The sequence below is a fragment of the Ctenocephalides felis genome, unplaced genomic scaffold (genome assembly GCF_003426905.1).
Source record: "Ctenocephalides felis isolate EL2017-DRISC unplaced genomic scaffold, ASM342690v1 CF-g0.4_SCAFFOLD_01604, whole genome shotgun sequence".
Lineage (NCBI taxonomy): Eukaryota > Metazoa > Arthropoda > Insecta > Siphonaptera > Pulicidae > Ctenocephalides > Ctenocephalides felis.
Window position 1 is genome coordinate 4,649,573 of NW_020537758.1, and position 25,631 is coordinate 4,675,203.

Genomic DNA, 25,631 nt, shown 5'->3' on the forward strand with positions numbered 1-25,631 from the left:
GGAGCAGCCAAAATTGGCCAAAATCTGACTTTCAAATGCAATTTTAAGGCCCTTAATGAATGAAAGTAGTAATAATTTTAATTAATGCTTTGTGTAGACTAAAGTACAATCTTTATACCAAACCAAAAAATTACAAATTTATCATCGTCTTCATAGTTAAAATCAGCTTCAAAGTTGGCGATTTTTCAAACTTCAAATTCGTACCAAGGGCAGAAGAAGATTTTTTTTTCCAAAAACTGATATCATATTCGGAATCAGCGCCTCGAAAACTATCAGAATCGGTCAAAACATTTTGAAAATCGCGAAAAAAAGTTTTCATTTCATTAGTAAAAGTTTGATTTTGCAACCAAAGATTTTGATTTTTCGGGGTTGTATGTGGATTTATCCAAAACGGATAATATTTTCGAAATGAGCGTCCCAAAATCAATCGAAACCAATCAAAACATTTTGAAAATCGCGAAGAAAGCCGATTTTTTTAAAGAAAAATCGATTTTGCAACCAAAGATTTCGATTTTTCGGGGGGTGTATGTGGGTTTATCCCAAAAATAGATAGCATTTTTGAAATCAGCGTTCGAAAATCTTTTGGAATCAGTCAAAACATTTCCAAAATAGCGAAAACAAATCTATTTTTTTGCTAAAATTCCGATGTTGCAACCAAAGTTTTTGTTGTTTCCAGTGGAACATGCCCTGAAAGCTCATCAAACAGGATGATTTCGTCCTTGGTGTAATAAAAAATCATCCAAAAACTTTGTCCAATAAGTTCTTGATCATAAATGTCCTTTAGTGTAGGGGAGACCAGATTTTATGGTTCCTGTTCCTATAAGTGCATAAGTACCTGTGAAAAGAATAAATATTCATTCTAAGGATATACATTTAAAATAAGATTACTTGTTACTTAATACCAGACTAGTAACAATAAGTAAGCTTTGAATATTTTATTTGAAAGTAAAACCACAAAAACTCGGTGAAAAAATAAAAACATTTGAATAATTTGTAGGTACATCATTTATGTTAATCGAATAACTTGATATCATTTCCAAAGTTAAAAAAAAAGCTCTTAAAACAATCCATGGATAGTATCCATGGATTCAACTTCAAATACATCATTTATTATAATCGAACAATTTGATATCATCACTGTAGTTTTAACAAAATCATGAATAGCAGTCTTTGCTTTTAATATTATTTATGATTTATGAATCTAAATTTTATCTATTTTTACTTATATAAATAAATTAAAATGCCTAGAACAAAATTTTCAAGTTGGTTGATAAAATGTACACAGACACAAATTCGCGTTTCAGTTAAAAATTATACGAAATTTTAGTACTTAGTAAATTTGATATAGTGTTTATTAATGTAAACAAATTAACGTGCCCAAAACGAAAATTAAAAGTTATTTGAAGAAAAGTAAAAAAAAAGTCCAAAATCTACATATTACGTTTAAATTTGCGTTTCAACTGAAAATTGTTCAAAATTTTGATACGCAAGTATATAAAACAATTTATACTATTTGTTAGTAAATTTCATCTAGTTTATACTAGTATAAACAAATAAACATGTTCTGAACATAGTTTTAAAGTTATTTGACAAAATGTAAAAAATGTCCATAATCCACCTATAGCCAATTATCAAACTCAAATCTGCGCTTCAACTACAAATTATTCAGAATTTTAATATAAAAGTGAATATAACAATATACAGCAAACTCTAGCAAAATTTTATCTAGTTTATACTAAAATAAACATAGAAAATGTCCAGAATAAAAATTCCAAAATATTTGACAAAATGTAAAAAAAAATGACCAAACTCGCATATCGATTGCAATTGAGAAAAATTTGTTTGATAAAATCCATGAATCCAATATGGTTAATGATTCATAAATCTTATACAGTATAACTATACTGTTAGCTCGCTAAAATCATTATTCTGCTTTTTAAAATATTCAAATATTTAAAAAAAATGTTGGTAATTTAATTTTGTGAAAATTTCCTAAATATTTCAATAACATTATAGATAGACAAACCAATAATTTTTATTTCATCAATTAAACTAATTAATTGATTTAATTAATAATGGCACTTATGATTAAAAAAAAAACATTACTTACAAAGAGCATTTATGTATTTTGATCCATTTGTATGATGTAAATATTGAATTATTAATAACAACTGCACTTTTAATAAATATTATTAACACGACAATTAATACACAATTATTTGTTTTCAAATAAGACATTCAAAAACGTATTTCCTTATATAAAAAACAAACCTTTTGTTTGAACAATAAAAAAAAGCATTTTACACTTTTGAAATATTTCCATCCACGTTTTTTTTCACTAAGTTTTTGTGGTTTTATTTACAAATAAAATATTTTATATTCAACACTGTCACAACAGACATTTTAACATGAAAAAACTGTCAATTTTGACGTTTGACGTTTGTCATTTGTTTGATGTTTAACCTTAAACAGTATAACTCAATTTTGACGCTTAATGTAACAAATTTATGTATTAATCATTATTTTGGACCTGAATGAATATCACAATGTGTTGAAACAAATATCTGTTTAGAATTATGCCCAACAGTTTGCCAAAATATTTATAAATACATAAACATGAATCACTTTGCCTTAAAATTAAAATATAAAACATTTGTTTGGTACTTACCCAAATCATATTTTCACACAAAACACACTTTAACTTTAAATCTATTTAAATGTATGACAAATGGCAATTATTATTACGATAAAGACACTTGTTGAACCAAGTCCCGGCAGAACTGACTGTTGATTTATTTTAAAAATATTTACAACAGAAAATAAACATAGAGCATAGAACGTGTATTTATATAGACTGGTAACACAGTTTTAGTATCAACATTTTAGCAGCAGTTTAGTTTAGTTTAGTTTTCTTTCTATTTTATTATCTGGATTGTTTTTATCAATTATATACATGTAAAATTAATTAATAAAACAACATTTGTAAATTTCAATACGCACATAAATTTATTTCATCCAAATTACACAAATGAAATAAAAATAATAATTACTAATTAAATAAAATATACAAAATATTCCTAACATCCCTCTCGACATGGATTACTTACATGCAAAAATGTATATGATAGAAAAATTATTTAAATTCGCAATAATAACAACAAATTCATGATTGAATAAATAAAAGGAATAAATTGATACAAGTCTATATATAAATATTTACATTATTTGATTTTTTGCACAAAGTGCACAATTAACTTTTTCAAGTGTTTTTTTACAAAACCAGCTACGAATTTGTGTTTTAGATAAAAAAAACCCTTAATAAAACATTTTATTCAATTTGTTTCATGTACATATATATCTATATAATCGTATCAATTTCATCGTCCATTTCGCACTTCCGATGTCTTTTTGTTCCGGTTACGCCTTCAAAGTCCTGACGGAGCTTCCGGGTTTCCGGGGCGTCAGGCGCACCTTGAATCCTTCGGCCCTTTTCAGGATGATGTCGGCCTGAAGCCTGAAGTCCTTTTCGGTTAAGTCGCTGTGGACGCGGAAATTACGAAGGATCGTCGACAGGATTATCTTCAGTTTTAACATCGCATATTTGCGACCTGGGGAGGAAAAGAAAAAATATGGTTAGGCCAAGTTTTAAGTTGTCATTATTGTGTTAGACAATTGTGTTGGACAAGTTTGTCGAATGTTTCATTTATTTTGCACAAACGGTTTAAAAGTTACAAGATTTGTTAAGTGTACTTGCCTACACAACTCCTTGGCCCTGCCGAGAACGGTACGAAGGCGTAGTAGTGCCTGTTGGCAGTTCGCTCCGGCAAGAAGTTGTCCGGATCGAACACGTCCGGATTCGGGAAGTGTTCCGGCATTCTGTGCATTTTGTAGGTTCCGACGATCACTGTGCATCCGGCAGGAACCACAAAGTCACCAGAAACTAAAAGGGAAAAAATAGTATATATTATTTATATGCGATCAAATAGTCTAAATAAATAGTAAACTATTTATTGTGCACATTTCGACGCTGTATGTGTGCCATCATTCTTGCCAGAATTTGTTTTGAACCACGGCATGTGGGTACTCTGAAAAACATAACTCTTCACAACTAAACTAATGGTGTAAATTTCAAAACTCTATCTATATTAGTTTAGCAGAATTAATAATAGCAGAAATTTTATTTAAACCTCCATGTCTGCAGAGTTATTTTTTCTTACTTAAACTTTTATGTAAAAATCATTGTGCGTATCATTTTACTTTTATCGTGGGCCTATAATATTTCACTCTCTTACCCAATTTTAAGTCTTCCTGAATCTGTCTGGCAATAATTGGTACTGGTGGGTACATCCTCAAAGTCTCCATCAGACATCTTTCCAAATATTTCATTTCTAAAGTGTCTTGGAACGTTGCTGGTCTGTCACTGTCTCCAAAGATTTCGTCTAGTTCTTGGATAACACGATCCTAAAAAGGATAAATTATTTATATATATACATATATATATATATATATATATATATGTATTTATAATAATATTCATAATTACCTGGATGTGTTGGTGGATTCCCATCAAAGACAAGAAGAAGCTGCTGCCTGCAGCAGTCGTATCGTGTCCCTAAAAATTTAAAACAATTTTTTATTTAAATTTAATAAATTCTTAATTAATTTTCTATTAACTCTATCATTGTATATATTCACCTCAAACATGATGGTATCGACTTGTTCCTTAATTTCGGTATCAGAAATAACAACTCCGTTCTGGTTGGACTCTAAAAGTAGATCCAAAAAGGCCAAACGTTTCTTTTCTCCAACATCGTTGTCGTCGACGTCCAGGTCGTCCTAAAAAATAAAAAAAATTAAAAACTATTATATGTTCTTCCACAAATTTGTAGGCGTAAGTTTTGTATTCTTTATTACCTTAAGACCGGCACTTTGTCCAAATGATAAACCTTCAACAGTGGTTGTCTTTCCATTGGCCAAATGTTTTTCCTTCTCGTCTTCCTTCTCTTTGACTTTCTTGGCTAATTCTTCGTAAGTGTTGATTGCCAAGGATCCTCTGTTGCCCTTTGCGAATTCTTCCTTCTTGCTTCGAATAACCTGGAGAAAAATCAAAAAAAAATATTAATAAAAATGACCGATTTAAATTTACATTTAAACATATTTAAAATATTTTGCAAATTCTCAAAAAAAACACACAAAGCACTGCACAAAGTGGCGCCAAAAATTTTAACGCAACGGCAAAATATTGAACTAAAAATTATCCCCACTCCTTTATTTTGAAACATATAAAACCTGACTTAGAGCCTAGAATCGTCACTTTTATTTCTGGAGCTCGAGGGACAACAATATACCTACCATAAAGGACGGATTTACCACCGAAAGACTTTTGCCGATATTAATTGGACAAGAGACAAGCACAATGACAAAGTACGTAAGTGCGTTTGTAGTAACAATAAAAAAATAATTAGTATATTTATTATATATTAATTTTGTATGTGTACATCCCTCAGTGTATATATTGGTGACCCCGACGTGCAAACATTGAAACCCAATGGATGACCCAATGAACTTGTAGACAAGGAGTGCAGTATTGTGAACAAAGTTTATATCAAATTCATTCCACAACCACCTTGATATGATGTCAAGTGTCCAAACTCACCGAGGTAAAATATCAGAGGCCTGTGAAAAGTACCTTGATTACAAAAATCCAGGTTTGCACACTAAGTCTTTAAAGTTACTTATATTTATATATGCACGAGTAAATAATATTAAGTACGTTTTATTAATTTTACAAATTTCAAAAAATATTTTTAAATAATTTACATCAACTTCTAAGTTTCAGGTTAATAACAATAATTGTTATATATAGTCTACAGGAAATTTAAGTGATACTTGTAACATGGAAACAAAACTATGTTGCATGCATCAAATAAATTTTGTATAGACATTATTGTTATTAACACGCAAGTTATAAGTTGGAGTAATTGATTTTATAAATATTTTCTTGAAATTTGTACAAGTATTAAAACATACTTCATAGCATATACTTATGCATATACGAACATAAATAATTTTAAAAACAGTTTGTGCAACTATTATATAACTTTTGTAATTAAACCATTTTTCATAGGCCTCTAATATTTTACTTTGGTAAGTTTAGACACCAAAACTATCGACATATTTTTAATTTAATCAAAAAATTCCAATGTATTTATTATATATTAACTTTTTACCATACAGAATACCATTTCAATCTTTGTATTTTATAAATAAATAAAACCAAAAGTTTTAGCTTTGCCCTTGTTTTAAATTTTAGTACCACTTTCAGCACAAGATTTGTGTATTATGCATTATTAAAATGCACAAAATAATATTTATTTTTAATACTATAAACAAATTTATTTTGTTTATAAATAAATTGCAAATACTTCATAACATCTTCTATGTGTTAAGGATAATATTGCAAGGTGCATGTGAGCGCGGTACTAGTTCAGTAAATTGCTGATTTGTAGCAAATTTTACTAGCAACAAATTCTTGCAAATATTTTATAATTTAATATGCATAGGAATAACTTGGTACATTTTCAACACTTTTTAGTACAAATTGTATAGACGTGACAAAATATTAAAAATTAACTTTGCGCATATTCGAGCCCAGAAGACTAAAGTAATAGTGCTGCAAATTACTAATTTCCGGATAATTTTGTTAGAACAGTATGCAATTTTATATTCTTTATGTACAGTATATATAATAAAAAATAACATACTAACACAAAATTTATAAATTTCAACAAACTTTCAAAAAATTTGCGCAAAAATCAGTTAAACTTGGGTACAAACGTACCTCGCGGTGCTTGCTTAGTATATCGCAAATTTCTTGCTAATTTTACTAAATAAATATACGAGTTTATATTTTTTGCATTCAAAACACACATCAAGATATGGCATACTAAAATTTCAACAACCTAGCACAAATAACAGAGACGTACCAGGCCCACAAAACCGAAAATTTGGTCAATCACACCATAAATCTACCATATAAATCTTTTATAATCTTTTACTCTTACCTTTTTCGTCAATCCATGAATAATATCCAGCAATTTCACTTGTTCCTTGGCATATTTGCTCAAATTGAATAAGAAGTCTGGATACAACCACACTTTTGTGTGTCTCAAATGCAAAATATCACACATTTTCATAACGGCCATCGCGTATTCGAATCCGCTCCTGTCTTGGGTCTTTTTCGAGACTCCCATTGCAGTTTCTGGAAAAAAATTAAAATAAAATAGTAATTGATTTAATTTGTTAAAAAATAGTGAAGGGTTAATAAATTCAATGTTGGTTTTGTTGAGGGGATGAAAATTTTGTGAAAATTTTTGCTCATTTGTTTGAAATTTTTAGGCCTAAAAATGTAATTTATTAACTATTTTGTTAGAACTTGGTAATACTGGAAATACATAAATGTGAAAAATCGTTAAGAAAAATGAAATAAACAGAAATATTATTAATATATAATTTAAACTTAAATATGTATTAAATATGTAAATTCCACATAATATAATATTACCTAAAATTTATTTAATATAATTTAAAAATCAATTATATTAAATATTTTAAGAATAAATTCAGTGCTGTTTTTCGAATGTATACCAAACGGTTTTAAAATAAGATAAAAATATATATGTATTTTATATATAAAATTAGTAAAGAAATATTTAAAAAATAAGAAAAATATACACATATATATATATATATATATATATTATATTAAATAAAATTGTTTTAAATTAAATATATTATACAAATTATTATTACATTGAAAATCGTAATAGATTGTACTTTGTATTTTATCTCCATAGATGGAACGCATATTTTATTCTACGCTTTGCAAATGAACTGTTATTTGTTAAATAATTATTAAAGTATTTGGTTTTATTAACTTTTTACTATTTTTGCAAATTATTATTTTAACATTGACCTTTGAAATCATTTTTCATTGTAGGCTACTAAAATTATAAGTATATTAGGATTTTTGAAAATGCATTTTAAAAATCTAAAACTTTGTATTAGTATATTGAAATTTTAGTACGACATTCTTCAGTATATGTACTAAATTTAAAAAATATGAAATTATATACTTTTCTAGAAAATATAGCAAAAAATTAGCAATTTAATGAACAAATGCACGCTTGCATTATCGTGACGATACATGACGATTTTGTTTGACAATATATGGAGTATTTTTAAATATTAATTTAAAAATCTAAAACTTTGTTCAAAAACGCTACGTGGAGTATTTTTGAAATATTTTTTAAAAATGTAAAGCTTGGTATTAGAATACTCAAATTTTAGTATGACATTCTTCAGTATTATATGAAATTTAGAAAATAAATAATTACATATCTTTCTGTGAAAATTAAGAAATTTAGAATTTACTGAATAAATGCTATGTAGACGTGCAATACTTAACGATTATAATTAAATATATGTAAAGTTTGTTTTTGAAATAAATTGCAAAAAGTGCATAAAACAGTTTTTACTTAGTAAAATTTTGTCTAGTTTTTACTAATGTTAACATATTATATTAGGTTGTCAAATATCTCCCTTCCGCTTTTTTGCTCTTGGTTTATAATACAAAAAGGCGGAAGGGAGATATTTGACAACCTATTATCATCCGGGATGAAAATTAAAAGCTATTTGAAGAAAAGTATAAAAATGTACCAAATCCATATAGTGCAAGTTATAGAAATAGTAAATTCCGCGTTTCAACTACGAATTATTCAAAATTTTAATATCAAATTGTATGAAACAGGTTTTACTAGATTTTAGTAAATTTTATCTAGTTTTTAATAATGTTAACATATTATATTGTCCGGGATGAAAATTAAAAGTTATTTGACCAAAAGTAAAAAACGTCCTAAATCCATGTTATAAAAATACTAAAGACCGCGTTTCAACTACGAATTATTCAAAATTGCAATATCGAATTACTCATAAAAATTATATATATATATATATATATATATATATATATATGTATATATACATATATCTATTTATATATATATATATATATATATATATATATAACGGATTTTTCTAAACCTTGGCAATGATTTCGCACGTGTGCGAATATATGATTCCAACGACAACATTGACCTGAATTTATTAAATTATACGACTTCTGGAATAAATTACAATTTTGCATATAAAAATATACATATGTATATATTTATATATGTATATATTTATATATGTATGTATATTTATATAATATCGAAGTTCAGTGATTCAAATTCTGGACGCACAACTATTAGTAGTAGAAAAACTTGTTCGGAAACAAGAACAAAAAATCTTCCATTGTTTTTGACGTTTTATAAGAATGACGTACTTATAAGAAATGTCATATTTCTTCCAAAAATTATATATATATATATATATATATATCGATTTTTTGCACATTTCGAGAAGTTCCTCAAGGCAACTTTCCTGAAGGCAAAATGGCACTTACACCTAGTTCGCGTACAAAGTCTTCTAAACAAGTTCTAATAAAGATCTTGCATTAAATTCTACATATCATGTCATAATAAAATTATTATAATAATAGTCAAGTTGTTATTGAAAGGTTGTTTGTCTCGAGGAAAACACGCAATATATACATATATATATCTATATATATATATATATATATATATATATATATCCAACAAGTTCTCTCAACAATGAGTAATTTTATTAACCAGTTTAACTTAATTCAATTTGTTTATACTAGTTGTATAATATAATAAAAAATTATTTATAACTATGACGAGGAGGAAAAAAACGAGATTTTTACGCAAAGAGATGATTCGAAGGAAATTGTATCAAGGAAAAGCAGATTTGTAATATATACATACTTGAAATTTTTGAAAATTATCTTAAAACAACAAAAATTTATAATAATAAAATGATAAGAGAAAAATTTAGAGGAAAAAAAGTTTCAACTGATTGTGAGAAATCTAAATGTTCATAAAAAGACAAACTTTTGGAATATTTCTGTTATTATATTAATTTTAAATAAAATGTATAATTTTTTGATAATAGAATCCAAGGAAAATAAAAAAAATAAGAAAAAGCTTGAAAATAAAAAAAAGAATAAAAAATAGAACCAAATATTTCGAGGAAAATGATTAATTTAATAAAAGCAATAATTTCAAAAATAAAAATTCATAAAAAATTAAAAGCTTATTGGAAATAAAAGAAGGGAACTGTTGTAAAGAACAAAAACTTTAAAAAATGTATATTATATATAATCAAATTAGATTTTGCCAAAAATAAAACAAAATGAAAAATACGGAACACATTTTTCGATAAAAATTGTAAACTTACTAAATCAAATAATAAATTCAAAAATAATAATATATTAAAAAATTAAAATAAGGCAACAAAAATAAGATAACTGTTTGTAAAAATTAAAATCTTTAAAAAAGTCTTGTTAACTAATAATAATATATTGGATAAATAAAATAACAAAATTCAAAACCAAAAAAAGATTACGAAAAAAACCGTAGTTTTTGTAAAAATGTTAAAAAAATCGAAAATATGATCTTAAAATATTTGAAAAATGCTATAAAATAATTCACTTTATTATTAATAATATTATAAATAATATTAATATTTCATTTTATGATTATGATTATTATTACTTACCCAAAAGAATTTCGACAGTGCACTCGCTCATATAATCGTGACAGTCAAAAGTTTTGGACCCTTCCTTCTTCATCTTCTCCACCACTGCTTTACTATTAGCATTGAAAAGGTCAATGAAGGATTTCAAAACATTCAAATGGAAAGTAGGGGCAATCAATTTTCTGTGGGACCTCCATTTATGACCTAACATAAAAAAAAAAATTAGTACAAAATTTTTCCTCACAAAGTGGATCTTCGGAGTTAATCTTTACCAGTGCTGATCAAAAGTCCATTTCCCAACCAGGGTTTGAAAAATCGATATTCAGGGGATTTGTCGATGTACACATGAGACCCTAAGACGACTTCGACGTCCCTAGGGTCAAAAAGAAAGACCAAAAGTTTAGGCCCAACCCAGACTCTTGCGATTCTGTCGAATTCCATAGAAGAGTTGTAGATGTTGGAGAAGATATCTGGAAAAAAGAAAAATTATGTGTGTTTTTTTTTGGAAAATTTGATGTAAAGCCTAAACTAGTGGATTTATGTACATGATGTATTAGAGGAAATTGTTTGTTAATTCGGCTATGATTTGGTGTCAAAAAGTGCCTTAAAGCAACTCGGTGTACTCATAAATCGATATTGAACATAGAGGTGTATGGGCGTTCTTGTCACCTATGCATGACTTTGGTATAATTTGTGTAACTCGTAAACCATTCGATTAATATGAATGGTGTATTAGACAAATTTATTAAGAATCAATTGATCTTTGATTTGGTATTAATTAAAAATCTTATAGCAACTCGGTATACTTTAAAATCCTCTTTGAAAATCGACATCTAATATCGACGCGCTATTCTTACATCCCTTGCATATACATATACGTATTGACGCTGTAAGAGATATCTCAAAAATGAGGAAAATGTATGATGCATTTTTTTTGAAAATTAGTTGTAAATCCTAAAACACTCGATTTGCATGGATGGTGTGTTAAAGGAATTTGTTGAGAATTACATATTTTATGATCTTGTGTCAAAAAAATGCCTTAGCAACTCGGTGTACTCGGAAATCGATATTGAACATAGAGGTGTATAGACATTCTTGTGACGATGCATGTCGTTTGTTTAAGTTCTATAACTCGTAAACCATTCGATTAATATGAATGGTGTATTAGACAAATTTATTAGGAATCAATTTATTTTTGATTTGTTATTAATTAAAAACCTTAGAGCAACTCGGTATACTTTAAAATCTCCTTTGAATATTGGAGTATAATATCGACGCGCTATTTTTACATCCCTTGCATATACATATATAGATGTTAAAAAAGATATCTCAAAGAATAAGGAAAAAAGGTGATGGATTTTTTTGGAAAATTTGATGTAAAGTCTAAAATAGTGGAAATATGTACATGATGTGTTAGAGGAAATTGTTTATAATTAATTAGTCTACAATTTGGTGTCAAAAAATTGCCTTTAAGCAACTCGGTGTACTCATAAATCGATATTGAACATAGAGGTGTATAGACATTCTTGTCACGATGTATGCCTTTTGTATAAATTCTATAACTCGTAAACCATTCGATTAATATGAATAGTGTATTAGACAAATTTATTAAGAATCAATTGATCTTTGATTTGGTATTAATTAAAAATCTTATAGCAACTCGGTATACTTTAAAATCCTCTTTGAAAATCGACATCTAATATCGACGCGCTATTCTTACATCCCTTGCATATACATATATTGACGCTGTAAAAGATATCTCAAAAATGAGGAAAATGTATGATACATTTTTTTTTGAAAATTAGTTGTAAATCCTAAACCACTCGATTTGCATTGATGATGTGTTAACGGAAAATGTTAAGAATTAATTATTCTATGATTTGGTGTCAAAAAATGCTTTAAAGCAACTCGGTGTACTCATAAATCGATATTGAACATAGAAGTGTATATACATTCTTATCACGATGCATGTGTTTTGTATAAATTCTATAACTTTTGAAGCATTCGATTAATATGAATGGTGTATTTGACAAATTTATTAAGAATCAATTGATCTTTAATTTGGTATTAATTAAAAATCATATAGCAACTCGGTATACTTTAAAATCCTCTTTGAAAATCGACATCTAATATCGACGTGCTATTTTTACATCCCTTGCATATACATATATTGACGCTGTAAAAGATATCTCAAAAATAAGGAAAATGTATGATACATTTTTTTTTGAAAATTAGTTGTAAATCCTAAACCACTCGATTTGCATTGATGGTGTGTTAAAGGAATTTGTTGAGAATTATATATTTTATGATCTTGTGTCAAAAAAATGCCTTAGAGCAACTCGGTGTACTGATAAATCGATATTGAACATAGAGGTGTATAGACATTCTTGTGACGATGCATGTCGTTTGTTTAAATTCTATAACTCGTAAACCATTCGATTAATATGAATGGTGTATTAGACAAATTTGTTTAGAATCAATTGATCTTTGATTTGGTATTAATTAAAAATCTTATAGCAACTTGGTATACTTTAAAATTCAATTTGAACATCTATTTCTAATTTTGACGCGTTATTTTTGCATCACTTCCATATATGTATATAGATGTTGGAGAAAATATCTCAAAAACGAGGAAAATAGGTGATGGATTTTTTTGGATAATTGGTTGTAAATCCTAAAATAATAGATTTATGTAAATGCAGTGTTAGAGGAAATTGTTTAGGATTAATTAGTCTATGATTTGGTGTCAAAAAATTGCCTTAAAGCAACTCGGTGTACTCAAAAATAGATATTGAACTAAGAGGTGTATAGACGTTCTTGTGACGATGCATGTCGTTTGTTTAAATTCTATAACTCGTAAACCATTCGATTAATATGAATGGTGTATTTGACAAATTTATTAAGAATCAATTGATTTTTGATTTGGTATTTATTGAAAATCTTATAGCAATCTTATAGCAAATTTTTTGTTCAATGTGACTAAAAACTGTCTGAAAATTGATTAAAAAAACAGAAAATTTGTGTGAAAATATTTCTAGTTATTATAAAATTATTAAAGCCCATTGATTAAATATATTTGATTTATAACAATTATTTCATTCAATGTGAACATTTTATTTCGAAATTTAAATGCAACATTTTAAATAAAATTCTAGTCGTACAGTAGTTAAATTAATAGATGTATAATTAAATCCGTGTCTTTGAAATTCATTTTATCCATTTTATAATTTTATTTAATTTTAAATATATATTACATATGCTGACAGCTCAAGTAAACAATTAAATTATTCTCATCATCAGGTGTAAAACCGGTAAAACGTCTTTTATTTTATTAGTAGTAAATTGCATCCAGTTGCATTTTGCATTTTGCATTGACGTAATAATAATGAATGATTCAATCGATAAATAATTAATACATGTCATTCATTCTAGTGTCACGTTTATCCAATACGAATCTAGTTGGATTTAAATTAAAATGACGCATTATGATTGAAAAAAAAATTAATATTCATCGCGAATAATTAGAATGAATAAATGTTGAAAAATCGTAATGAAATTCGTTGCTGGGTTAACAGGAAAGAACTATGGTCATTTGAAAATTGTTCTAATTTATAGAATTTTTGAATATTTCTGCCAAAGAACCAGATCAAGGTTATCTACAGGGTTATCTTTGCTAAAAATGTACCCATGAAATTTATATTTTGCATTGGTTGAATAATGCAGTTATTATTTCATAAAATTTCTTCAAAGTTAAATATGAGACAGTGGACCTAGCTGTTCCATTTTAATATAATTTTTAATATTTTTTTTATGGTGAAAAAAATATATATAAATTTTTAAATGTATGATTTATAAATATTTTAAAAAATTTAAAAAAAACGTTGACGAATTTGCGTTTTTACACTTTTTCACGTTGATATTTATTTTTTGGCGAAAGCTTTTTTAGTTTTATAAAACTTACCAATAGGCTAAGTACCACTCTCAGTAATCGAGTAGTAATCTAGTATTATTAAAATTTATATTCTGAAGATTTTATTTTATTAATAACATTGTATTTTTTTTAATTTTAAAATTATCCCATGAAACTCGAAAAAAACTTCGCATCGATTGTGTAAAAATTATCATCAACATTTTTGAAAAAAATCCTGGATTGATTTTAAAAATTCATTGACCATTATCAAAATTTAAATTTTATTGATTAAGTCAAATATTTACGTATCAAGAAGTTCATACAACTTGCCCTAAGGCAAAATAAAACTTACAAAAACATTACAATAAAATCTGTTAATCTGTTATATAAGATTATTCACAAAATTTCAAATTCAAATCTCGTTCCAATTTATTGCAAGTGCATAAAAGTGCATCACATACATATATATATATATATATATATATATATATATAAATATTTATTTAAGATCACTTATTGCATTTTGATTAAATAATTGTTATTTCATATATTCCATTCAATAAGTGTGTATGTTAGTATGCATATTTATATGTAAGATTACTAATTGTCCTTGGATGAAAATGTCCTTGTTAATGGATTATATATATATATATATATATATATATACATATATATGTAATGATATTTGTTTATAACAAAGAAATAGGATAATTATATAATTATTTTTTAAAAAGCAGAAATTCTTTATAAATTATTCCATCTATTTAGAAATATAATTATAAATAACCTGTACTTTTATTTATATAAATAGTTGCTTGCAAAATAAAATTCTAATAAGACAAATTAAAAGATTGCAAAATAATTGAAATTATTTATAAATAATTACTAAAACATTTGTATATTTGCTTATAGAAATTTCACTTAATTTTCTATTTCTTGCAAATCAAGGACATTCACCAAATATTTTTTAAAAAATAAAAAAATATGATTATGTAATGTAACTCTAAAGTTTTTCATACATTTAAAAATTTTTAATAAAAATTTGAATATTTCGACAAAAATAAAAATTAACGAAAATCAAACGAATATTTTGGAACAATAAAATAAAATATTTTGCATCAATATCTTTAAAAAAAATAAAAATATGCTTATGGTTATATTTAAAAAAAAAATATTCTCGATTATGTAATAGGGTAAAAAAGGGTTAAGGTAATAATAAGGTAAAAAAAGAATTTAAAAAATGTCTATTTTTTTTACCTGGACTGCTTCCAACAAAATCCAATAAGTTTCCAATAACAGGGTATCCTTTAGGGCCAGGAATCCTTTCGGCCAATTCCAACATCCTTCGTCTTGATAATTTCCAATACACGAACCATAATATAAGGGCCGGAAAAAGGAGCATCACAAAGGCCCTGAGAAAAAAAATACAAAAATTGTTATGTAGTTTTTTGTAATATTTAATTTATGTATAAAAAAATAGATTATATTAATTTTCTGAACTAAAATCCTACTTTCTTCCTCAAAAAAATTAATACTGGTTAATAAAATGAATTTACAATTTTAGGATCAATGCATACTCACTAATTTAGATTTATTTCAATTTTGAATTAATTTAAAAAAAAGTGAATAAAACCTATATAATAACCTATACAATAATGAATAAATTTAAGAAAAATATTTTAAATAAAGAGTGACTAAGTTAAATAAAAGTGTTAATTAAAAAGTTAAAAGTGTCATTATTCTGGAGTATTTCAACAAATTTATTTTAGTTTCAAATTATGTGAATATATTGCTCATGATAATAAGTAATAAGTAAAATATTTTTCTTTTATTTCTATTTATTCATATTAATCTAATTGAATAATTTAACCTTATTTTAATTAATTTTGAAGAAATTTAGTGAGAAAGCGTAGTTGTAAAATTTGTTAAAATAAAATTACATGTTACATAGAAATTATAGATGTATCTATACAAAATTATTTACTTATTTAAATATAATTAATTTACCTTGAGGCTGTTCCAGTTTGTATTAAAGTTTCGGTGGGCCCACCGTTCATTTCAAATTCTGTCGACATTTTTTATCTGAAATAAAAAAAATAATATAGTAAAATTCATATGAGACATATATATGTAATAAATAATAAAAATATTAACTAATGTCGACCAGTCTACTACTAATACTCTATTAGATACTATACTATGACTGCTAATAACTTGAGTTTATTTGTTATAACTCTTGTAACTTTTACAATTTTTGTCTAATGTTTATGCAATATTCTAAAAATTTGTTTAAAATTAAATAATCTACAACATTGGCTAACAACAAAACACTCTACATCCACTGAGTATATTCATAAATTGCAAAATAAAATGATAAAGGTTTTTGATGCTCAGTGCATCAGCAAAAGTACATTTGGTTAAAATTATTTATAACTTTTAAACTATTCGTCCAAATTAAATACTGTATTTGGCAAATTTGTTCTAAATTGATTTATCTATAACATTGTCTTACACTAAAACATCCTATAACAACTCCTCATACTTATAAAGAGCGTTTACTACAAGCGTTGTTTATAGTATTTAAAAAATATGTCAATGTACTACTATATATAAAATACACTAAATAAAATACACTAAATATTTTATTACACTCAATAGTTGAAACAAATAAATTATTAATACAGATAGATACTCGAATAATAATTAGTTAAATATTTAAATGAAATCATATTTCATATATAAATTTATTTTCTAAATTAAATTTAAAAAAAATTATTGTCATTTTTGAAATTGACAATTACTCTCGTTTGTGTTGCATTCGACAAAAGTGCATCTACTCACTAAATTATTCATAACTATTAAACTATTTATGCAATTTATGTACTATATTTCGCAAATTTATTCAAAATTGAATAATCTGTAACAACAAACAAAAAAATTGTATACTCACAAAGAAAAAAACATTAATTTTATACAGGTTCATTAAGCAAAACAATAGTTATATACATATATATAAATATTCTTTTCTAATGATGATGTGTATTTTCTCATAATTTCTTTGTTGCATAATTAAACCGCAAAACCACACGAGTATATAAATATATAAATATATAAATATATAAATATAAATATATATATATATATATATATATATATATACAATAAATTAATATTTATATCCATTCAAATCGTTTCCTCATTTCTCTTTAAAAGATGAGCAGAAGTTGTCGCAAAAAATTATTAACTAAAACTTGTTCGCAAAACAAACTTGTTTTGCGAAAATTTTCCAAACGTGTCGTTTGACTTTTGACCCTTTTCATGACCCTAACATAATATATAAAATTTACTTTATAAACACTTTCACTTAGGTAAAGTGAAATTTGAAGTTAATAGAAATAATTATAATATATAATATATACATAAATATATATAATAAATTCTTGTTAAATTTTATTTGTTTTTACTATTAATAATTAAGAAAGTAGTCAATAATTTAATAATAATAATTGTAATAAAAATTTAGTTACTTTCTTATAATAAGAATAATAATTTAAAAAAATGGTTAAGAATTAAATACTTATAAAAGTACTAAAGATTTAGGTAATTTTCATAATAATAATAATAATAATGATACTTAAGAAAATAGTCATTAATTTAACAAAAATAATATTATTATTTTTTTTTTTAATTCCAAAACTTTTGCTGTTTCAATTTTTTTTATAATTATAAACGCTTTGGTGTATTTTTGTAGGCAAAAAATCATGAACAAAGCTTTCAGAAAATATGTATTATTTTATATTGCTCTTTAGGAGTATACCGAGTTGTTGTAGAGTCTTTTGTTGTTAGACAATATTGTAGATAATTTAATTTTAAACATATTTGCCAAAAACACTATTTAGTTTCGATAATTATTTTGAAAGTTATAAATGATTTAGTTAGTGAAAAAATGTACCTAATGAATGATCCTAAATACTGTTTGTAAGATATGTGTTATTTTCTTTTTTCATTTATGAGTATATCGAGTTGTTGTAGAGTATTTGTTGTTATACAATATTGTAGATAATTCAATTTTGAACAAATTTTCCAAAAACAATACTTAATTTGAACAAATAGTTTAAAAGTTATTGATGATTCGGTGAGTAAATTTACTTCAGTCATATATTTTAATTTTTTATATACTAAAATTCGAAATAATTTATTTTTTCTTTCAAATATAACAAATATTATATTTAAATTATTTTTTATATTTAAAATTTTCACAATACAAAATTGAATAATTTAAATTATTTCTTGATATTACATAATATTTTGTCAATTTTCATAAAATCAAGAACAAATTTTAAATAAGAAATTTCAAGACAAAATTATACATAATAATATTCATTCATTTTTATTTATAGTTATTTCCTGCCATAAATCCTTTAGTAATTTTCTTAATTCTTTTCGCCAAATTAATTAAAATTTAAAATTAATTCTTTCATTTCTTATTTGCATTATAATTTATGTTAATTTAAGTTTAAATAAAATTCAAGCTTTTTTTTCAATTATATGTTTATTATACCATAGTACATAATATTGCATTTAAAATTTATTTCTTGTTATAGGTTTTTATAAATTTTATGATACTATTTCTTAAGTTTTAATAAAATTATGATTTTTTAATTTAAATTCAATACTATTTAGTTCATCATATATCTTTTTTTTATCGCCTAATTATTAAAAATTTAATTTTATATAAATTGTTATTAATTTAAAAATAAATTTTAATACATATGATATAAATTTTTCACCCATTAAAATTATTTTTTGATATTTTAAAATTTTGTACTAGAATTGCTGTGTGTAGTATTATACTGAATTAAAAATTATTTAGGTATTTGGCAAATTTATAGAAAATTCAATAAAATACAATATTATGTAAAATAAAAATAATATCCTAGAGCCAAATATAAACAATAGAAAATTATTAAGAATATTCAAATCTCATAAAAAACTTAAATGTAAAACAATGCATCACTTTTATGTATATATATTTTATAGTTTTCAAAATATTCGATTAATATGAATAAAATATTTGGAAAAATTGTTTAAAATTGTATAATCTGTAACATTGTCCCTACAATATTCTGGTAAAATCCTAAAATGTACCAGGAAATAAAAAATAACTTTAAAATTTACTATAAAACAAACCTCAGCATTATATAATGCACTACTAGTTAATATCTCTTGTAGCTTTAAAACTATTTGATTGAAATAAATAAAATATTTGGCAAATTTGTACAAAATTAAATAATTAATAATATTGTCTAACATTATAACACTCTACAACAACTCGATGTACTCAAAAATTAAAAATGAAACATTTACAAAAATTTTATAAAGGTTTTACACCACCAATATTAAATTAAAATAAATTTTATATCCACTTACATTTTATTCGTCCCTTTGGTCTGAAATCACGAAAATCACACACAAATCACTCGAATAAATAAATAAAATTTAAATCAAATTAAAATTTCATATGAACCAGATATAAAAAATTGACTGAGAATACGACTAAGAATATCAGGAAGATTTTAACGCAGTCTATCATATAGAAATATATTTTAAAAATTCACTGACTAAATTAAGTTTGTATTTTTTTTTTGTTTAGAAGTAGTGCTTCTGTTGAGAAGCAATTTGATAATGCACTTTTGGTTTTAGAATTTTATTCCTATATATACGACGGTGGAGCCGCCAGGCGGTGCGGACGTGTGACGGCAAACTGGTATACCGGGATATATACCTATATATATATATATATATATATATATGCATGTATGTATACCTGTATATATACATATATATTCTATAAATCTCTAGGCATAAGCCATATACCACTAGTTAAAATATAATGTCCATAAAATAAATTAAAGATAAAATCTACGGGTGTAATCATTTCATATAAACATATATGAAATTATAAACAAGAGATTTTCAACGTACATTCAGTTATTTAAAATGAAACTAAATTATGTTTTGAAAATATATTTCATCACTTCTTTAGTGACACTACTACAAATAATACAAAACCTAGTAAAAATATATAAAAGTAATTTTTGTTTCTAAATTCCAAATTTTGTTTGGATTTTTTAAACAATTATTTTTGGTTAAAGTGTACAAGTCATTGTTTTAAAAATTTCATTACACGTGCTTAAAAAAAATTCAATTTAGTTCTAGAAAATCTTTAATCAAATTGATATTATCACATTTTATTAATTGTATTTTTTGCATTTAAATTTTGCATTTTTTGCAAAGTTCAACTATTACTAATTTTTTTCATTTTACAAAAAGGATAATTTTCATTTATTTTATTATTCAAAGGGTAATAATTTGCAAAATTTTCATTTGTTAATATACTGTTGAAAATTTTGATTTGATTAAAATTTTGGTTGTAGTAAAATTTATGTTGCATTTTGAATTAAGTGACACATTTATATTTTTTCAAATTTTTTGATGAAAATATATTAGTAAATTTGCAGTTGCTAAAAATTATAAACAACTACTATAGTTATGACCAAGACGAAAAAATTATGCAACTTTAAATTTCTTGAAAGTTCTGAAATAATTAGTTTTTAATAAATTTAAAAATTAGAAATTTCTTGAAAAACCTAATGAAAATGCATGGTTACTTAAGAGATGTTAATTTTATAAAAAAATATAAAAATTTGTGTCTTTGCAAAGTTTTTTAAAAAATGTGATAATTGTTTAATACACAATTTGAAATTTGTTTGAATATTAAAAGTTTGGGGATTTTGAGTTTTGTTCATAAAATGGTACGTTATTATTAGAAGGGTTAGTATGAAAAAAAAATGAGGAAATTTTGGCCCCATTTAACTTTTTCCCAGAATTTTCTTCTATGTAAAATAAAATTTTAAAATTTAAATATTATATAAAATTATAAATTAACAATTATGCATATATATATATATATATATATATAATATTAATGACGTTAAAGATCAACCTGTTATTTTTATCCTGAATTAATTGTCTTGTTTATATTTATTTAAAGATTAAATTGAATATACGTAAGTGAAGATTCTTCTTCATTTATTACATTATTATTATTAATTGTAATTGTAATTTTCCTAATCGAAAACAAATTATATATATAGATATAAAAATAATAAATGTTAAAAATGAAGTAGGAAATCTAATACTAATGATGAAATCATTTTTAATTTGATTTTTAGGTATAGTTTTGACGATTTAAAAATATATATTATAAGAATAATTTAGAGAACTTTATAGGCTTTTTATAAATATTTAGAATCCTGTAAACAATATAGAATTTTATTAGAATATTAAAATTGTCTCTTTAATTCTTATGTCTTAATTTTTCCAAATTGTAGTAACAGACTTGAGATTTTAAGTTTTTTCTGTATTTTTACAAAAATTTGGTTAAGCTTGTATAAAGTGTAATATATATTTAGAAAGCTTAAGAAATTCTCCAATTAGCAATAATAATTAAAGACCATAGTCCTTAATAAAAAAATCCTTAAAATCCTTAAAATTGTCGTAGTAAACACTTTTCAGTATTTTGTATTTTTTCACAAAATTTTGTTCTAACATTCATAAAGTATTATATATATTTAAAAAGCTTGTAAAATACTAAACACACTATTCATATTTAAAAATTACAATCCTGAACAAAAAAGTCTTCAAAATCCCACCAAAACTTAACCCATCAGCATCCAAATACAAATTTCATATTACATAACATATCGCACTGATTTATTTTGTTATTCTTGATTTTTCGGGTTTTTACAAATCCAGATAAATACAGATAATTAATTTATTATCTAAATTATCTAAAAACACGTGGATTTTTTTGTCATCTTACGGATATAGTTCACAAGATTTGACGTCAACACGAAAAACGAGTTTCTTCAAATAAATTATTAGTCCAGTTTTATAATTTTTTAATTGCATAAAATTTTGACAAATTAAATGTAAAAATAAATATGATTGTAATTTTGTTGAAAATTATAATTCTTCCATAATAAACAAACAAGTTCTAACGCAAATCGACTGTCGTCATAATAATGGAATAATATTTTAATTCATTCATTAATTAATATTTTGCTGTTTGATATTTGCTTCAAGCACAATAATAATTGTAAAGTCTTAAAAAAATTTATTTAGTATCAAAGTAAATTTAATAGATTTAAAATAAAAATTTACTACACAATTTTGTTTAATATTTTTCTGCTTTATTTCTTTATATCTTGCCAGAACCTTGCGAGTACTTTTTTTTGAATACTTTTCAATGTTTTTGTATCATGATTGCGTATAAAAATTTAAATACGGAAGATAATAAAAAATTGGTTAATTAATTAATGATATTTATTTATCTGGATTGTAAAAACCCGCAAAAACGACAATAACAAAATAAATCGGATCAAGAATTTTATTAGATGTTATTTAATACTAGATGAGAGATATTGATGATGGTTTGGGTAAGGTTTAGGTAGGATTTTAAAGATTTTTTTGTTAAGGACCTTAATTTTAAATTATATGTAGTGTATGTAGAATTTTATAAGCTTCTTAAATATCTATTACACTTTATTAGTATTTGAATTGAGTATTGTGTAAATATGCAAAATATGTACTAAAAAAATGCCCTGGAGTTATACTACAACAATTCAAACAGTTTTTGTTTGTTGAAGTTTGGGCCGGATTTTAACAATTTTTTTATTCAAAACCTTAATTTTTAATTTAATAGAAAGTATGTAGAATTTTATAAGCTTTCTAAGTATATATTACACTTTATAAATGGTAAAAGAAATATTTGCAAAGTACTAAAAACTGTCCTGGTGGTGTCTATATATTTAGAAAGATGTTGATGGTTTAGGTTTAGGTAGGATTTTAAGGACTTTTTTGTTAAGGACTATAATTTTAAATTTCAAACAAAGTTTGTAGTATTTTATAAACTTTTTAAAGAGAGATTGTACTTTATAAATGTTAAAATTGTATAATTATTCAAAACACTAAAAAATTGTCCTTAAAAATTAAGACTATTTTGAAAAAAGTTCATAATTTAGGTTTAAGTAAAATTTTGAAGACTATTTATTCAGGACTATAATTTTAAATTAAAGTTACAATTTGTAGAATTTTATAAGCTAATTACACTTTATAAGTATTGGAATTAATTATTTTAGAAATATTCAAAATACTAAATAAATGCAATTTTACTAAATCAATTCTGAAGGATATTGTTTGTTAAGGTTTAGGTATGATTTTAAAGACTTTTTTGTTATAGATCTTAATTTTGACTTAGATGTAATTTATGTAGAATTTTATAAGCTTTCTAAATATATATTACACTTTATAAATGTTTGAACAAACTATTGCAGAAATATTCAAAATACTAAACAAAATGTCCAGGTGATATCTGTATATATAGAAAGATGTTGATGGTTTAGGTTTAGATAGGATTTTAAGGACTTTTTTTATTCCGGACTATAACTTTGAATTACAAAAACAATTAGCATAATTTTATAAGCTTTCTTATACTATATAAAAATGTATAAAATTATAAACAAGTTATAGAGATATTTATGAAATTACAAAAAATGTCATGAATATATAGAAATTTCAACCGCACAAAAACAGACAAAAATAAAATTAATTTGCATAAATATTACTAAAAATAAAATTAAGAGTTATAAAATGTATTATTCAATAATAATTTTTTACATTATTATTTAAAATTAGTAAAAATGAAGTTGTTTTTTATATAAATTGTTCTACATTATTACAAAGGAAACCAAACAAAAACTGCTCCAAAAAAAAGTTTAACAAGACTTATATATCTACTCAAATATTTTTTTAACCCATTATCTTCAACCCATATAAAACCCTTCTTCTTCCAAAACAAGATATCGAATGCCATTCATTTGAATCTGTTGGAATTTTTCCAATGGAATATTTTTTCATACAAAACAAATGATCGAATTTTAAAGTCCGAGAATAACCAACGAAATGAGGCGAGTGGATTTCATATAAAAATATAAAATTTGTATGAAGATTCGATGCCTCAACGGCTTGGTCGCGGTGATTTGCTGGGTTTTTTCGCTTCAATGATTTATATTGAGAAAAGCCAGGCGTTTGGAACAATTTTGAAATAAAAGTAATAATAATTAAAATTATTAGAGTATTTTGGTATAAGGCTTATAGTTTGTTGACTGTGCTATTTATAGTACAACAATTTTAAAAGCATTTTTAACGCATATATTTATTAAATATTTCGTAACTTTCAAACCGTTCCTGTCTAAATAAAATAAAATATTTGGCAAATATTATTATTAAGAAGTAAATGCACTCTTATTGCAAATTGCTAAATAAAAAATAATTGACAACTTGCTTTTTTGACCATTTGGTATTATCGGTTGGCATTTTTTAAGTATACCGAGTTGCTGTAGGATTTTATAATATTAGACAATATTGTTTATTATTTAATTTTTCACAAATTTTCTATATATAAGGTTGTCAAATATCTCCCTTCCGCCTTTTTGTATTATAAACCAAGAGCAAAAAAGCGGAAGGGAGATATTTGACAACCTAATACATGATTCATATAAATGAAATGGTTTACGAGTTATAAACTATATATTAAAGTGATGCGTTTTTGCTTGAATTTATTGATAATTAATATTTAAAATCGATTTTAGGGTATACCGAGTTGCTATAGGGCTTTATAATGTTAGATATTATTATTCATAATTTTTCTATAAACAAATTTGTCTTTTACACCAACAATTGGTTTTTGATTTGTGTATATTTTTTTCAAATAAATGCACTCACGTGCACGTTGCTATATTGAAATAAATTGTCAATTGCACTTTTTAGCATTTGGTATTTTTTGTGCATTTTTCAAGTTATACCGAATTGCTGTAGGATTTTATAATATTAGACAATATTCTTTACATTTTTTGTTCTGAACAAATTTCTCATACACATCATTCATATTAATCGAATGGTTTTACGAATTATAAATTAAATATAAAAGTGA

General features: G+C 24.5%; 1 protein-coding gene and 1 long non-coding RNA gene across 2 annotated transcripts; one reads left to right on the forward strand and one right to left on the reverse strand.

Annotated features, from left to right (window-relative positions):
• Positions 1-3,089: 3,089 nt before the first annotated feature.
• On the reverse strand, positions 3,090-20,247 carry LOC113372631 (cytochrome P450 4g15-like). Its single transcript, XM_026612989.1, has 12 exons — positions 20,006-20,247; positions 16,583-16,657; positions 15,833-15,987; positions 10,938-11,135; positions 10,687-10,869; positions 7,065-7,261; positions 4,915-5,094; positions 4,696-4,836; positions 4,544-4,612; positions 4,293-4,461; positions 3,755-3,940; positions 3,090-3,608 (listed from the first exon to the last, which is right to left on the reverse strand). Exons 2-12 carry the CDS (start codon positions 16,648-16,650, stop codon positions 3,418-3,420), a joined length of 1,737 nt encoding a protein of 578 aa, XP_026468774.1. The 5' UTR covers positions 16,651-16,657; positions 20,006-20,247; the 3' UTR covers positions 3,090-3,417.
• On the forward strand, positions 5,328-5,545 carry LOC113372632. The gene is made up of 2 exons (XR_003366779.1): positions 5,328-5,424; positions 5,508-5,545. It is a non-coding gene; the product is annotated as an uncharacterized LOC113372632 (long non-coding RNA).
• Positions 20,248-25,631: the final 5,384 nt, after the last annotated feature.